Consider the following 18311-nt stretch of genomic DNA (forward strand, 5'->3'; position numbering starts at 1 on the left):
GGGCACGTCTAGTATTAAAGCCAAAAAGGAAACTCACAATAAGAATAAGAATAAGAATAAGAATCATTTATTCCATTGATCTTTTTACAAAGAAATAGGACACGTCATATACATTACAAAATAATCATCCAAATACAATCAAGTTTCTGATACATCCAAATAATATAAAAAGTACAATTAATTAGGTATAGTAGCTTATTTTAATTAAAATTTACATCAATATTACACTTTATAAAGTCACTTATGCTGTAGAAAGGATTTTGAATTAGCCAATTATAAATTCTATTTTTGAAAATATTGTAATCAACAAATTTTGCACTATCAGGTAGTTTATTAAAAAAGCGAATTGAGTTAATTTTGAAAGAGTCACCCGTTTTAGCCAGTATATGAGGTTTCATGCTGAGCTTGCCTCCACCCCTAGTATTGTACTCATGAGTGTCAGATCTAAGGGGGAAAGAATGCAAGTTTGACTTGGTGTAGAGTAAAACTTGAAAAATGTACAAATTAATTACTGTTGGAATTTTTAATTGTATGAAAAGAGGTTTACAATGAGATAGGGATCTTGAATTAGCAATATTACGAACTGCCTTTTTTTGAATCGTCAAAATATCAGCTACATGAGAGGAATGTCCCCAAACTAGAATGCCATAGAGTATGTGGGACTGAAACAGACCAAAGTACGATAGTCTCAAATATTCTTGGTTAACAAATTTTTTTAATTTCCATAATAAGCAATCTACTCTTGATAACTTTTTGCAAACCGCCTCAATATGATTTGACCAACTTAATTTTGAATCAATGTGAAATCCTAAAAGCTTGACAGAATCTAGACTAATTTCCTGCTTGAGACTCAATGTCAAATATTGTGTCTTTTCAAGATTAGAATGTAGCTCATTTGAAGAAAACCAAGCAAGAGCCTGTTTTTCAGCTTCTGCAGTGACCTGTTTCAGGTACTCTAAGTTTTTGTGACTGGCTAGTAAAGTGGTGTCATCAGCATAAATTATTGAATGGATATTGAGATTTTGAGACAAGTCGTTTATGTATACTAAGAAAAAGAAAGGGCCTAAAACAGAACCCTGAGGGACACCGGTCTCTACAGGTTTCATAGCAGAACATTTATTTTTAACTGATACATACTGTTTTCTGTCATACAAATATGATTGAATAATTTTTATTGTGCCATCTTCAATGCCATAATATGATAATTTACGTAGTAATACATCAAAAGGAACACTATCAAAAGCTTTACTGAGATCACACAAAACTAGCGAAACCGACTCCTTATTTTCAAATGCATTTAGTGATAAATCTGTTAAGTTAAGTACTGCCGAGGTGGTAGACTTACCAGGACGGAAACCATGCTGGCATTCAGAAAATAAATGTTGGGACTCGAAAAAATAACTAAGTTGATTGTACATTAGAGATTCAAATATTTTAGAGAATATCGGAATAATAGAGATAGGTCTGTAATTTTGATGTAAATTTTTATCACTTTTTTTAAAAACTGGAATGACTTTAGATATTTTGAGCAATGAGGAAAAGTATCCTTCTGACATACATTTGTTAAAAATAAAAGCAAGTGGCTCACTTATTATATGGATGGTTTGTTTCAGTATTGTGTTAGACAGCCAATAATAATCCATTGAATTAGAGTTGGAGAATTTAGATACTACTTGTATTACATCAGTTGAGGAAATTTCTGACCATGTGAACATTGTTGTGTTTTTTGGAATACTACTCAAGAGTTCTACTGGATTATTGGGACCAAGATTAGTTCCTTTGCTTAACTGATTTATTGAGTCTATAAAGAAATTGTTAAATTCATCTGGATCTAAATTGACATCAGAACTGTGAGTTGGAGAAAACTCACTGCTTATAACTTTCCATGCAGCCTTGCAGGAATTTGAGGCATTGCTTATATACTGCTCCACATCAATTTTTTTAGCTTGCAGAAGTTCCCTTTGATATAATCTTTTTTGTTGCAAATAAACATTATAAGCAGCCTGACAGTGCTCTGAACCTTGCTTAAGCATATTCTTATAAATTGTGTACAGAGTTAACATTTTACTTTTTGTTTCTGCTAATGAAGGAGTATACCAATTAATAATTTTGGATTTTTTACATGCAACCTTATCAGTTACTTTAATCAAAGGAGAACAAAAATGCCATAAATTAACATACTTCTTAAAAAAATCATCAAATAACGTCTGAACATTAATTTTATTTTGTTTAAAATCATCAATCATTTGCCAATTTTGTTTTTCTAAATTATATTTAAATAAGTCAACATTTTCATTTTTTTGTAATCTAATATATGTACTGCCAGGTTGTATTTTACTTCTGAGAGAGTTGGTAGCAGAATACATATTAAATAAAAGTGGTACATGATCAGAAAAACAGTGATCTCCCAATGTGATGTCAAACAGATTCCTATTAAAATTGACAATTATGTTATCTATACAGGAGTTATTGCGAGTTGGTTGATTATTTGAAGGAAAGAGATTAAAAGATCGTAGAAGGTTTAAAAATCTTAGGGAAACTGTATTATTTTCACATCCAACACCCATTTCAATGTTGAAATCACCAGCAATAATAAGTTTTTGATCATGTTTTAGTATTTTTTTCAAGGCATGTTCAAATTCAGTCTGGAAAATATCAACATCACCATTTGGAGATCTGTAAATACTTAAAATAGTAACATTGTTATCGAGTAATTTAACACAACAACATTCAAAATTCATCTCAGAGTAAAACTGTGTAACATCAATAACTGAATATTTAATTGAATTTGAAATATAAATTCCTACACCACCATTTTTCCTGGCTTTTCTACAGACTACAGTTGCAGGAATAAAATTTTTAGGAATAAAAACATTAACATTATTTTCTTGTAACCAATGCTCAGAGATACACATTAAGTTGACATTCTTATCAATGCATAAATCTTCCAACTCTAAAATTTTGTTTCTAATACAACATACATTAACTTGCATTAGCCTAAAAAACACACTTTGCTCTGCTTTTCACTCTCACTTTGTTGACCACTTATCACTGGCGATATGGGCAGGCAGTCTTGAAGTGCAGCAGCATAGCTCTCCAGGTGGTGACCCCTCACCTTGGGTGTCGAAGAGTGGCAAGTATCTGTATCGCTTGTCTGGTCACGTGCAGTTGTGGAAGATGGAACCGGGGAATAGTTGTCTGCTGGTAAAGTGATATTTGCTCTAGTTGAGGTAGCCGGGCCGTTTGTGGTGTTGAGTAGGGTGTTAGTTGAAGTCTGTGCAGGAGCCAATTCATTTACTAGCTTATGAAGTTCACTTGTAAAATCTCTGTGTGACAAATCATTTCTTAATTTTCTAAAAGACTTTTGAAAGTAAGAAACTATAGTAATTTTTGCTAGAGTATGCTTTTGAAATTTAATTATATTGGATATAAAGTCTTTTGGAAGCACATTGTCTCTCACACACCCAATGGGAGAGCATATTAAGTGTTTCAGGTTTCTCTTTTTGAAGTCTTGTGTTAAGTGCTCAAATGCGGTTTCATAGTCCTGGCGGGTGGGCTTGCCATAATACTTGTCTTTAGTAACAAGACTGTACACAAGAGCTCCAGATTGACTTTCCTGCAGTGTAAGGTGGTCTGTGATGCACTGGTCAGCAGAAGGCTTCTTGAAGTACTTAGCAAACACAACTGCTACACCTGCCGTCATACGTCGCTCATCATTAAAGTCGCCAGAAATGCTGTGGGCAAATCCAACAGATCTGTCTTCTTGAAACTGCTCAATGACAGAAGACATGTGTGTCTCAATAATCCTTATCTTTGCGTTGCTTACTGTACTGTCCACAGTAGTGCTGGGAGGGCGTGATTTTTCTTTGTTTTTTCCAAAAAGCTGTTTAAGTTTGAAATAAATTTGTTTCGCTAATTTGTACTTGCCTGTGCTATTCAAGTGAAGACCTTTACGGGTGAAGTGATTTCTGCTCAAAATATCCAAATCAACCAGGTGTACCTTATTAATTCTATCCACTAGCTCTCTTATGTAGTTGTTAGCAAGACAAATTTCATCATGAACTTCATGCTTCTTGCCTACATCAAATCTTGGTGGTACTGTAGTTACAATGAGAGTTTTATTTTAACTAATACTCTTGATTTTCTCTTCTAAGGCTGAGTATATAGGAGAGAGATCTTTCCGCAGTGCATCATTAGTTCCTGCAATGAGGACAATTACATCATCATTGGACTTTGAAAGCCGCGCTGTTTCTGCCACTTGATTAATGCATGCATTCGGCATAACTGTTCCAACAGCAGTGATCTCATCCTGATTAATTTGGTTAAGTTTGTAGCCTACATTTCTACTTTGGCTATCACCATACACAGTCACTTTAACTTTATTTGAAAACACCTTTTCAACTTTATCTTTGTTATGTTGAGGTTTTTTTTATCTGAGGTTTTTTATTTAGGCTAACATACTGATTATTTGCCTTTGATAGACTAGGAACATTTTGAGACAAGGTATCGAATTTGTTCTCGGTTACAATGGGACTGGATCTAATGAAAACTTTAGACTAGTGATGTAAAATACCCAGGTATTTAAAACTCAGGGTAAATACCCTGGGTATTTACCCGGGTAAATACCCAAAATCCATAAATACCCGGGTATTTTGGGTATTTATGAAATCAATTGAAATTCATTTTATCCACCCCTAAATATGTTATTGTTATCATTACATGATAAATTAGGATAGTCTATAACACCTTTTACAGTAACTTGAAGCTTTGCTAGTACCTTTTATTTAAAGATTTAGCACTTTTTTATGAAATCAAGACAACACCTCATCAAAAAATAGTGAACCTAAACCTACTTCTACTGTTATTAAATTATGATAGTTAACAAAATTTGTATTTTGTTAAATGGCTTGGAAGGCTAGACAGACCCAAGGCCTGATTGATATAGGCAGAATGGCAGAATACTGAAAGTACAGTAGACTCCCTCTTATCCAGACTCCTCGGGACCGAGGCTAGTCCAGATAACGGTTTTTCTGGTTAAACCGACGTCCCCAAAAACTTGTTAAAACGGAAACCGTGTACCGGTACTGTCCTATTCGACTTTAATTTAGGAGAGCATTGTATTTAGATACGTGATCACTGGTCTCAAATCTTTCCCACGAGAACAGTCGTTTCAGTACCGCTCACTTCTTGCCAATCTAGTCAGGTTAAACCAATGGGCTGGTAAAAATTGTCCAGTTAAAAGGTGTCTGGATAAGAGGGAGTCTACATTAAACTCTTCTGTGTTACCGCTTAGTTGGGAACAATAATATATTTGGATAAACCTACTAAAAAATTTATCTCCTGTTTTTGGTCTAACTTTGATATATCTTTTTGAAAGATTTATTGTGCTATAGATTCAAATTTGTTGTATCACAAGTTTATGAAATTAGTTTTATTTTTATTTTGATACCAACAAAAGATTTAGAACAAAAATATTATTAAATCCTGCCATCCTACAGTTTGAATTTTAATTATTTTCTTAAGTGGTTTACACATAGGCCACTACTAGGTTAAATTTTCCTGTCTTTCTAAATAATAATTATTATTTTACAAATTATTTTTCTTCACTTTAAATAAAATAAATTCATCTATCTATCATAGAAATTAAAAAATCATAAGTAGTCAGGACCAGTGCAACCATGCGACAAGGGTATTTATGCCGATTATGCTTTATGCTCAGACCTGGGTATTTATGGTGATCATACCGAGAAGTAAAATGCTAGTAGTGACCATATTAAATTTTGTTTAACACATTTTATTATCATTTTGCTATCTTTACAAGGTAATAATTGCAAAAAAACATCTCAATCTTCTCTAACTTTAATACAAATGATAAATACCCAGTTTTTGGGTATTTACCCGGGCCTGGGGTAAATACCCAGGTAAATACCCAATTTATATTTACCTACCCACTGGGTATTTACCCGGCCCACATCACTACTTTAGACTTAAATGTTTTTTGTCTTTTTTTTTTGTCCATTTTTGTTTGTTTAGGTTGACATTCTCAGGATTAGGTGCTACAACAAGTGGTGGTACATGGTTTGCGTTAGGGTTTTGCTGGGTCAAGTTACTCTTTATTTCCTTTTTTAATAGAAGCTGTGTTAATGTATCTCTATTTATCCTTGTATATTGGTCTTTGTAGATTATAAGTGCTAGCTGTGCTCGTTTTGTCAAGATATCCGATTCTGTAAATGTTGGAACTGATAAATCTGTTTCCAGTTTATAGTTGGAGGATGCAAAAAGCCCAGCATTAATTTTTGAAGATATGCACTCAGCAGTCAGGAGCATGTGTATTCCACAATCTACACTGTTGGTTTGTCGAGCTGTCCTTACATAAGCCAAGGAATGATTTGCGTCGGCATTGTAAAATGTAGCCAGCCTTTCGTATATACACTTAGCATGCAGGTGGTTAAGATTTTCTAGTGAGTCAAAATGATAAAATTTGTCTTGATCCTTATCCCACAGAAGAAGGCTCCAGTGTGTCCCTGATCCCCCAATGCTCTGAACCTTAGAAGAATCATTTACAGGGATGAAGACAAACTTTTTATTTTCCAGATTTTGGGGTAAAAGAATTTCCCCAAAATTATCAAGGGTTTTAATAGCTAGTGTTAATACTGGACTGATGAAATGTACATCCTTGTGTGCAATATTGTTGTTGAAGATGTCAAAAACAATTTGAACTGTGTCATCTGTTACCCACTTAGACTCCAATAAAGCCAGAGAAATGTCCTTTTTATTCAGCTTATTTTCTTGTGGATTGGAATTTAGGATTGATTTCTTGAGGCTAGAACCCTTTGGTGAAATGGGAGTTTCATCCGCTTGTGTATTAATTGTCTCGGGTGTTGTCTCAGTTACACTAGGTGTAATGCCATCATACGGTACCAGTATTTCATCACTATTCTCTGTGGAGGATTGTTTGGCAGAGTGTATGGACTCACATGAGCTAGACAGATTCACTATAGTAACTGACGAGGAATTACTTTTATTTATTAAAGAGTTGTTCTTGTTCAGACTTAGTTCAATTTCCTTCATAGCTACTAAGAAATGTTCTTTATTTTTAAGCTTTGGAGTCCCATATCTGGTTTTATTCTCCCTGTATAAACATACATCTATTTCTTTTGCACATCCTTCCTCACCTGTTCCATAGAAAGTAACATTGTATCGAGGGATTTTGTATTTACAGTCAATACCTTTTACTATGGCTGGCCAATGGTAAATGAACGGTAGAAATGAATCACTGACTTTTTCAAGTAAATTTTAGAGGTATGTACATAATTGCTCCTGTAATTAGTTTTGTGTCAATTATATGTGTGTGTGTTTGTGTGTGTATTTATAAATACAGTAGGCCTAATATTAACGTTGCCGGATTGAATTGAAATTTGTATGTTTTTTTTTGTTTTTTGTTTTTTTTTTAGAGTGAAGTGTGCAGTACTGTGGTATAGAAGAGTCAGGTTGCCTTTCTATCTAGATAGTACAGTTAAGGTATAGGTATGTAAGAGCAAGCTTTGGACACGGTACTTTCGTTGTTACTTAAATACAGTATATTTTAAGAGAAAAAACTGTAAAACCATGCATTGATGATGAATATGAGTTTTTTTTTCAAATAACATAATAATTTATTGTTTTTACATTATTTTACAAGTTCACATAGCTGCTTGTTTTAACCCTTTGAGGTCAAATTTTTGCCCCATTTTTCAGCGAGTATAGTTTGCCATTCCAGTAGTCAGGAAAATGGTGTTTGGCGACTTATACTCGGGGTTAACCGACCTGTTAGGGTATTATCTGACCTAGGCCCGGTCCAAAGAGGGACGGTAAGAGAGGAAGAACTTTATAAAGAATATAATAAAACACAATAAAATAAAAAGAGAATATACTGAAATTGTCTTTCTGCAAATGGCAAAACTCAAGCCACAAATCTAGTCTGACTTAACATAAGTTATACAGAGCAGACCATCTTCAAAGAATATATTTAAGATAGCACTGATTCACTATGTGCCTGTTTGTTTCACAACTATATTGGGATGAGTATCTCCAAGATATTGACCAAAAGACTCCTGGAAAGTTTCAGGGATTTTTAAGATTCGCTATGGTTTTGTGATTACATTGATGGATGACAGTTTTATTGCCAAGAGTACACAGAATGTGACCCATTTTAAGGTTTAGTCACAAAATTCACAGCTAAATCCAGGTTTTCTAAATTGGAAAGCTCATTTGCGGTTTTTAAAGATTCCCACTGTTGAGTGGATACCCTCATCATCTATTTGATTCTTTGAGTCTTAGTATTAAGAAAATATATGATTCTACAGCTTTTGTCTTTTAGGTTTAGGTGTAAAATCTAAGATAAGAAACAAACTAACTGAAACATAAGCCAACGACTAAAGTGATTTTTTCTGAATTGGACTAAAAACATTCAAACTAAGAAAGAACGTAAATAATTAAACACACAATACCTGTAAAAGATGCTGTGTTTGCCCCAGCTGATGAAAACTTCAATGTTGTCAGCTGTGACTTCATACAGTTGATGTCTGATTGTAGTTCAATGGTTTTCATCTTAAGCTCCTCTAACACTTGATGAGTTTGTTGAAGTTTGTCTATATTATGTTAAAAACATTATTCTGGTTTTAATGATTATCACTGAGAACATATACTCAGAATCCTGAGCAATTTATTTTGTTGTTTTGATTAATGGTTTTGGTTATGTACCTTAAATTTCAATTCCCTCTTTAACAGTTTACATAGATTTTGTAAATCAAAGGTTGATAATAATCTCCTTTATTACTTGTGTCTTTTTTATGTTTAAACACAATTACAAATTTAATTGCTTCACTAAAACTGTTATTTGGCGTTTAAAAGAATAGTTCCCAAAACCTGTGAATGTTTACAAACTTTTTAAACATTTTGATAAATCTGGGTTATCAAGATGCACATTTTACTTATTTGGTGATATCTATAAACACAAATAGCTTAAGATGTTAAAAATAGTCAAAACCTTGTAAATAAGTGGTACTTGGTTAAGTGATCCAAATTTTAAAAAAGAAGAATTTAAAAAATGCTGGATTTTAGAGCTTCGCATGGATTAATTTAGAGGTTTTATTTATTTATAATATATTTTATTTATCTTTCAAGTGATTTGGCATTAAACGTTGTATTTCTCCCACTGTGCATTTTTTTACTGATTTCCTGAGACATGTGTTCTCTTATCTGACCCTTATTGTTATACAGGGTGTTTGTGAACTCTCTCGAAAAAATTCACAGGGTTATTTCTTGGGTTAATACATGAATATTTTACATTATACTGTAAACATGGGTCGCCAGAGCCTTGTTTTCCGTCTGTCTGTTTGTATGTGTTTTTCATAAAACACCTTATAACTCGAGTTTGAATCGAGGTACAAACTTTAAATTTGACACACTTTTTGTATTTTAACGTGGTACACAAACATGCAAAATTTCATTTCGATGACTATAGCCGTTTCAAAATGGCGGCCATCTAAAATCTTTGACCTCGAATTACATTACAAAACCACTAGAGTTACAAAAAAACACAAAATGTGTGAAATTTTATGCCAAATCAAATGACACCTAGATCTTAAAGATCGGACAACAAACAGCTGAGTTATTAATTTTTTAAATAGTTAATAATTTCTTTACTGGCTTTTAATTGTTATTGTTTATTCTATTGTTATTAAAGATTTTAGATGGCCGCCATTTTGAAACGGCTATAGTCAACAAAATGAAATTTTGCATGTTTGTGTAAAACGTTAAAATACACAAGTGTATCAAATTTAAAGTTTGTACCTCGATTCAAACTCGAGTTATAAAGTTATTTATAAAAAATACATACAGACGGACAGACGGAAAACGAGGCTCTGGCGACCCATGTTTATAAAGTAAAATATTCATGTATTAACCCAAGGAATAATCTTGTGAATTTTTTCGAGAGAGTTCACAAACACCCTGTATAACCTTTTCAGTGTTTCACTTTAATGGTTCTTAATTTGAGAGATAAGGTTTTTACTTTAACACAGTTTGGGATGATGGAATGAGAGTTTTGATGAATTTATATATACAGTTTCACATTACATTTACAAAACAATGGTTGATAGTTTAGATACACAGTTAGAGTCTCAATTATCCAATTTAAGAGTCATTAAATTGATAGTTGATCTCTATTGTAAAAAATATTTTATATTTTAAGATTGTGTTCCATTGAACTATTTTTTTCTGTTACAAAGTCATTACTGTATCACAAATGAAATAAAGATAACTGATAAAGTAAAAACATTTTTTCTCTCTCTCTCAGCAAAATATAGAATGAAGCGGTACTCATCTACTCAGGTACAGTGACAACACGGGTATGAGGAATGGACTAACTGTGTGTTATGCAGTATCAAAACAATCAGGAAGTACAGTAGTACAGTAAAGTGCAAGGACTTAAAGCCAAGCTTGTGTATTCCGAGTACAGACAGGGGTAGAGTCATACCACAAGATTTTACAGTACTGTATTTGATCATTCACAGAGAGGCTTGGACAACACGGAAGATTGGATAATCGAGACTCCATAGTATTGATGTAGCTACAGTTAACTCTTCAAATAATATCTTACCCAGTTTATGATGCAGATTTTCCAGTTTGACAATGAGTAAATCGTCTGTAAAGGAAAATACTGTAATCAGCAGAATATAAAATCAAATCAGTTTTATTTCCACAATATATACAAAAATTACAATTTTTCAAAAAAATTAAATACGAATATATTTAGTCTTGAAGCATTATACAGTACATTGTTTACGTAAAATAATTCAAGTAAAATTAAATTTATAAAGTTATTAATAGTATAATTTTATATACTAGTTGAAATATGCTTGTTCCGGCTAGAATAATAGCTAATGTAATAGGTAATGGAAATGAGTCTACATAGACCTCAGTGGTCTGTGCGTAGACTAGAGTTGTTAAAAATTATATTTTTTGAGCTAATTTGCAATTGAAGAAAAAGTTTAAAATTAAATAAAAATTTACTATGAACTATGGGAACGTGATTTAAAAATTATATACAAAATGGGAGTAAATATTCATTTAAATTTTTATCAACAGAATTGTTTAACGGGGAAGCCAATAAATAAAATGGAAAAGAATTTAAATTATGATTACAAAGACAGCTAACTTAATACAGAAGCATTGAATAATCTAGAAAATGAAAAGGTTAACATAAAGCAGTGTCTATACTTGACTCTTGTTCAACATTCTGTTGTAGCATACCTGATTAGTAGAGTTTCCTTTACATTGTGTACAAGAATGTTATCTGATTAAGTCGATTTACAAAATATTGAAAATAATGAAAATCTTGATTTGAAATTGACTGTCATAGTAAATTTCCTGGCAATAACAAATCATTAACCAAAACTTAACATAACTTCTAACTACAGTAGAACCCCTCAATAAGGCCTCTTCGGGACTGAGTCTAGGCCTAAAAATGATTTGGCCCGATTAGCCAGCCAATTTAAAAGGGATATTCCACCCCAATTAAGGTTAAAGATTTCATAAATTCCATATAAAAGACACTACAATATCACTTTATGTTATTTGTTGGGAATGAACACATGTTATTCAAGCCACAAACCCAACTAATTTACAGCACTATTGTACACACACAGTAAAATGACAGATAGATAAGTGGATTTTCTGTCTAATAGGTTGTATGTGCTACATTGGATAAAGTTGAACCATGGGATACTTAAAATTACAAATTTGGGAAAGTACTTAAATTGAATTCTCGTCAGTTATCAAAAGTACTGTTCTTTAATTTAAAGACATGTTTGGCTAGAACGAAGAATGTAAGGTCGTAAGTGAACAAATGTTAGGGGTTCTACCATATCAAGGATAAAACGATATGCCGGATGGTGATTAATACTTATGATTTTAATACACTTATGAAACATAGATATATGCTTACACTTCAAATCAGAGTTAAACGTGAAGAATGAAGTGTGGCCAAAAACATTTGCTTGCCCTTTTACAACCTGCAACATTTTCAATTAACAATTACTAAGGTTATAAAATTTGATACTTGATGTTGAACTTCAAACTAACACTTAAAACATACATAATTGGCAATCCTGAAAAGTTCATCAAAATTTAACAGGGTGTCCACAGAAATTTTGTCATCACTTTCCATGACTATCCATGACCATTAACCATTGATTTCCATGACTCACGAACTAAACTCAAAAATTATAATATACCGTACACACACGAATAATACTGCCTAGACAAGTTATTTCACAGAAAATATTGAAATATGTATAAACAGATAACAATGGAGTGCAATAGGTACAACAAACTCAAAACCCATAAACTAAGACAACTGTATAAATTGAAATTGTCGTACATTTGTTAAGAATTCGGAAAAATGCTACAATAGTCGTGGTTACGGCCGACTAGAGCATTGAAAGGTCCCCTGAAATCCATCCATCATTGGGAATTTCCATGACTTTTTGCCTATTTCCATGACTTTCAATGACCATAATTTTTTTCCATGACTTTCCAGAATGTGGACACCCTGTTTAACATTGTACGCCGACACAAAATTAACAGAACACTTCTAATACTTAGAGTAAACTATCACTATGATCAGACACTCACTCACAGACCGTTCTACCTTAGAATAAGCATGTTTTGCAAAATATAGAAATACAAGAAGGCGTGCCAGACCGTGCCGCTTTGTCCTAAAGAAATTCTGCCTGACTTCTATACATGTAGTTAAATGAAGATGCACACCTCCAGTCGAGGTCAAATAATTAAGCGGTTCTACTTGCCTGAGTGTGTTATAAGTAACGAACTATTGTGGGTGCAGAAATCTGATTCAGAGCTTTCTGTGACTGTTAAGTCACCTTCGTTCTATACAAACACGTAAACATGTAGCTGTATGTTGTTGGAAGCACACGTGCTTTTCTTCTTTCAACAACTGATTTCCAGGGAAGTTAAACCTTACTAGGCCTACATTATATGACTGACTCATAAAACTATGTTATCTAGCTTTATAGTGATGTTGGACTCCGGATTGCCAAATAATAATAAAAAGGTTTAAATACCTGCTATTAGGCAATCCACTCAATTGCAGTCGCAACTAGTTTCGGATCATATATTGAAAATTGATCCATCATAAAACATTCAACAACAAAATATATATTTTAAATAAAGACCCCACTTTAAATTACAGCAAATTAATAAATAGAGCCATTTTCTGTAAGTAAAAATCTATTATCAAAAAACGTCTGTATCTTTTATACTTATAGATAGATATGTTGATTTGTGAGTTATATGTATGAGTAGGCTTCCTATTTACCCATCCCTGCTGACCAACTGCACACAAAGCTACAAGAACTTCACGATTTGCTGTGTTATCTTCAACATCGTGATCGGAGGAAGAGACTTTGTCAAACTCAATGAAAACTGGGGAAACGCAGCTGGGGGCAAAGGCTTTTAAGAAGAGAACTTCAGGCTGCAGTACACTCAATCAATGGCAAAAGCAGTCCAACGTCATCGTCAACCAAAGTCGATTCATCATCAATGCTGTCAAGGAACGCTGGATGGACTACTGACTATAGACACCGAAGTGAGACATCGCAGAAGACATGGCTGAGGTCAAACATCTGAAGACCAACGACTGTTCGAGGAGGCTTTATCGACGCAACTGCTGAGGAAGTAATCAAACAGTTGGTCAGTTCTTACCCTCCTAAACCTTATTTTAATTTTGTTTAGGTACAATTTTTAAAGATTTTTATCAGTTTTTGTTATTAAATTTTTTTTTTTTTGTGGATGTATCTATGTAGTTGAGACGCTGGGGACATCGTCTGGAGGAAATGGGGGTATGTAATAGGAGGGTCAAATATTGCAAAGAGGAAGTGTTTGGCAATGTTGTGTGAGTAGGCTGGTAGTGTTGTTAAACAATAACTTGTTGTGCTGACCTACTGAAGGCTGTTGCTTTAAGTAGGCCAGTGCACTTGATCAAGGGGTCAGTTTTGTGTGGTGCGCCAGAGGACGGGATCCTGCTGGGGGAGCTGGAGCCCAAGGCCCTTGGCCTTGGGTCCAGGTAAGAAAATGTTAAGGGTTTTCCAAATTGGGGTTTAGAGTCTTTTCCAAATGGGGGGTTTCAGTTTCTAATTATTTTGTTTAGACAGTTCCAGTCTACTCTACCTTTTTTGATTGTTGGTTTAGCTTTGTGTTCTTTGTGTTGTTTTGAGTAATTAATAAAGTTGGGTTTTGTAAGCGAGTGCTGAGTTTCATTCCTGAGCTACGTCACCCAAAGTAGCGGTAGGTATTCCAAGAGGAATACGTACCGTTACAATATTGCCTCATTGAAGGTAACTAATCTACAAGCCCCCATTCTCAGAGGCCTCCTAAAAAAAAAAATACCTCCATCGCAGCAAACCTGCAGACTAAGTGAATTTCCATTTGCCTGCCTTGATTTTAGGTTTGCTGCTACAGGGAGGCTAATAAAGTGTTTTTTTTTGTTTTTTTTAAGTAAAATATTAGTACCTTAGCATAAAATAAATAAATTTGCCAAGTTTGAGCAAAATATGTACATAAACAAGTAAACTTAAACATTTTACAATATTCTCCATACGAATAACATGGGAATTTCAAATTTTCAATAATAACCAATAACCATAAAGCAATAACCATAAAAAAAACACTTTGGTTTACTAAATTATTTGTTTTTTAAGCTCTTTAAAATGGTTTAGAGACATTGGGAAATTTTGTGTTTTGAGGGTCAAAAATGATAAATACCCCCGCCGCAGCAAACTTGCCGACTAAGCGAATTTCCATTTGTCTGAATTGATTTTCAATTAAATATATTTTAATAACATTAGGTTTGACGAGTACCTAGGTTTGCTGCTACAAGAAACCTAATAAAGTGTGTTTTTGAGTAAAATATTGATAGCTTAGTACAAAATAAATAAATTTGCCAAGTTTGATCAAAATATATCCATAAACAAGCAAATTACAACATTTGACAATATTCTCCATAAGAATAACATGGGAATTTTAAATTTACAATTTTTTAAATTTTCTCCGTTACTAATAATCGAACAAAAATACTTTTATATACTAAATTATTTGTTTTTTAAGGTCTTTAAAAAGGTCTAAAAAGAAATTGGGAAATTTTGTGTTTTGAGGGTCAAAAGTGAGAAAAACCAATTTTTACCCCATAAAACCCCCCCTAAAGCCCCGTTCCCATGGTCCGATCATGCTGGTTCGCGAACTCATTCAAGTTTATCTCGCTTTACACCTTTAAACCAAATTTCATCAAAATCGGACCAAAATTACTCAAGTTATCGCGTTCACGGACGTATATATATATATATAAATCTATATATATATATATATATATATACATATATAAAAATTTGAACGAATGGTGTTTTTGGCCTCTGGGGACATCAAAATGAAAAAATAAATCGGTCCCAGGTCTAGGTCTTACCGTGCTACCTACGGTAATAGCTACTTCCCTATAGGGAAATTCGCTAAAACCTATTTTTACCCCATAAAACCCCCCGTAAAACCCTGTTCCCATGGTCCGATCATGCTGGTTCGCGAACTCATTCAAGTTTATCCTGCCTTACACCTTCAAACCAAATTTCATCAAAATCGGACAAGTTATCGCGTTCACGGACTTGTATAAAAATTTGAACGAATAGTGTTTTTGGCCTCTAGTGACATCAAAATGAAAAAGCATATCGGTCCCGGCTCCAGGTCTTACCGTGCCACCTACGGTAATAGGGAAATTCGCTAAAACCCGATGTCCCGATCAGGCCCCTTGTGAATTTCATGCAAATTCCAGCTTACAAAATAGCTAAGAAGTTAGATAAAATAATAAAAGATCAAATATTGTTGGAAAATAGTCGTAGCACAAAAATAGTCTAGAGATTGTTGATAAAATTAAGAACCATGCTGTTAAAGATAACTACAAATCGGCATAGTTTGACATCTTCAATTTGTATACCAATTTGCATACAGGAAACAATCACTTTACTGCAAAAGAACCTCGTAAAAATCTCAAAAACCTATCAAGAGAGGCAGTAAATGAGTTGGTTTCGCTCACTAGGTTAATATTAAATCAAAATTACTTCAGATTCAATAACGATTATTACTCCCAGAACGAAGGAATGGCAATGTGTCCCCCCTCTCTAGTATTTTAGCCGAAATATTTCTCAACGATCTAGGAAATAAACATTTGCTCTCTCATTTTAATCGTTACAAAGAAAATATACTGTTGTCCAGACCGTTCTTTCTGCCAAGTACCTTGGGGTTATGGTGGACAGCAAGCTTAGCTGGCGGGATCAGATTTTCCGTACGGGGGACAAGGCCGCTAGGGTGGTCTCTTCTCTTAGCCGGTTGATGGCCAATGTCGGAGGGCCTCGGTCCAGCCGTAGAAGGCTGTTAATGTCTTCTGTCCAGTCCGTACTCTTGTACGGTGCTGAGGTATGGGCAGACGCTCTCAATAAGGAGGTATATAGGATGAGGCTCGCCCGAGTGCAGCGTTAGGCAGCACTAAGAGTTGTATCCGCCTAACAGTGTCCGAACCCGCCGTCCTGGTGGTTGCTGGAGTCATCCCCATCAAACTTTTGGCGGCGGAGAGAAAGGCAATTTATCAGCGCCGTGGGGAGGACCAGGCACGAACAGAGGAACGCACCCGCACCTACCAGCTGTGGCAGGAGAGCTGGGAACAGGAGACTCGGGGATGCTGGACCAGGCGACTGATACAGCAAGTCCAACCTTGGGTTAATCGGCGGTGCGGAGAGGTGGACTTCTACCTCACCCAATTTCTGAGGGGTCACGGCTTTTTCCGGTCGTACCTGTTCAGGATGGGCAAGGCCATGTCACCCGTTTGCATATACTGCCCAGGCATTCCCGATGACGTGGAACATACCTTTTTCCACTGCCCCGCCTGGAGGCTCAACAGTTAGTAGGACTGCTGTCAGTGGACACGGTCATACCAATGATGACGGAGGGTGAGGACAATTGGACCTGTAAGAGCCCTGAGGGCTTAGGTCACATGTTGGCCTGACTTGAAGTAATGTGACAAACAATTCCAGGTCTGTGTCCAACAGAGTAGAGGGGGTTTTTTAGTGAGTAGTCTGTGATAGATTCAGGAGTCTCACACTACAGGCTGGCTACCTGTGTACGTAAAAGCATTTTCCCTCCTCTCCCTAAAAAAAAAGTAAACACAGGGTTGCCACCATAGTGGGACGAAAAAATGCATGCAGAATTCATGGTTTTCATTGGTAAATAAGAAATAAAATTCATGGTTGATGAGCTCCTATAATTTCAACGCAAATATAAGTTTTGCTGATTTCAGAAAGGTGCATTTAAGAGGCAAGTTTCTTTGAGAGTTAGTATCGAACAACTTTTCATACATAAAAAGCCGTAAAATGCAAGTCGCACATCTAACAACCACACACTTTAAAGGGAGATCTAAGTATGAGGAGCTTTCGGGAAACATATTACAGTAGTTTATTAAAAATCCCTTTCCTAAAGACACAGAGCTCAATTAAAGTGTTTTATTTAATCAAATTTGAAATGCCATACAGGTTATTGCAAATACTTATGGATCTTCGTTAAAATAAGCAATAAGAACAATTGAGCTTTACCTCTAGTCCATTGTAAGTGTGTAACTATTTTTTAGAGTAGATTTAAAGAACCACATTTTTCACTTCTGTATTCTTACCTCATTGCGAAGCATAGGCAAAGCAACTAGTTTAATATAAAATATCCTTTTGTTTAGAATTTTACCTTGCAGTTTGTTGTTTGAATTGTGCTTTTAATTATGAATGATTTGGTGTAGGCCTGGCCTCAAAATAGAGTACCTAGTAATGTAGCCAACTGGATTAAAACATGAAATAACTAAACATATATTAATTAACGGTCATAGTGAATTTGAAATTAGTGAAATCATAGTTATTGGAATACTATTGCCGTTTAAATTTGTAATTTGTGTGTATGGCTTTATCTGGCTGTGATCCTTATCAAGCTCAACATAAAAAACAGAAAAGAATAATAAACTCAATGAATGATGAAAAACTAACTGTTGCTCTGCAGCAGTACCCCAATCTTTATGGCGTCCCCAAATATAATGACAACAACGACAAGATGGCAATGCTCTGTAATACAAGCACTGCTTCTTTGCAAGCTCAAAAAGAAACAAGAAAATTTGAACCATAAAAATTGATTTTTGCAATGGAAGAACTAATAAAAATATGCTCTTCAATATG

The 18311-nt window shown here is 34.5% G+C and overlaps 1 protein-coding gene across 3 annotated transcripts in view; it reads right to left on the reverse strand.

Annotated features, from left to right (window-relative positions):
* LOC129006014 (putative uncharacterized protein DDB_G0285869) overlaps nt 1-18311 on the reverse strand; it is a 48582-nt gene that overhangs the window by 15169 nt on the left and 15102 nt on the right. For all 3 annotated transcript variants that reach the window (XR_008491889.1, XM_054435103.1, XM_054435102.1), the window contains exons 4-6: nt 11990-12056; nt 10643-10687; nt 8490-8630 (exon numbers count right to left, since the gene is read on the reverse strand). Coding sequence is in view for 2 of the 3 variants with exons in the window: in XM_054435103.1 (XP_054291078.1) it covers nt 8490-8630; nt 10643-10687; nt 11990-12056 (253 nt within the window). In the remaining variant the exon portion in view is untranslated. The remainder of the gene's footprint in view (nt 1-8489; nt 8631-10642; nt 10688-11989; nt 12057-18311) is intronic.

This window comes from Macrosteles quadrilineatus, unplaced genomic scaffold (genome assembly GCF_028750875.1).
Source record: "Macrosteles quadrilineatus isolate MER2022 unplaced genomic scaffold, UCM_ALF_1.0 Scaffold_54__1_contigs__length_841927, whole genome shotgun sequence".
NCBI lineage: Eukaryota > Metazoa > Arthropoda > Insecta > Hemiptera > Cicadellidae > Macrosteles > Macrosteles quadrilineatus.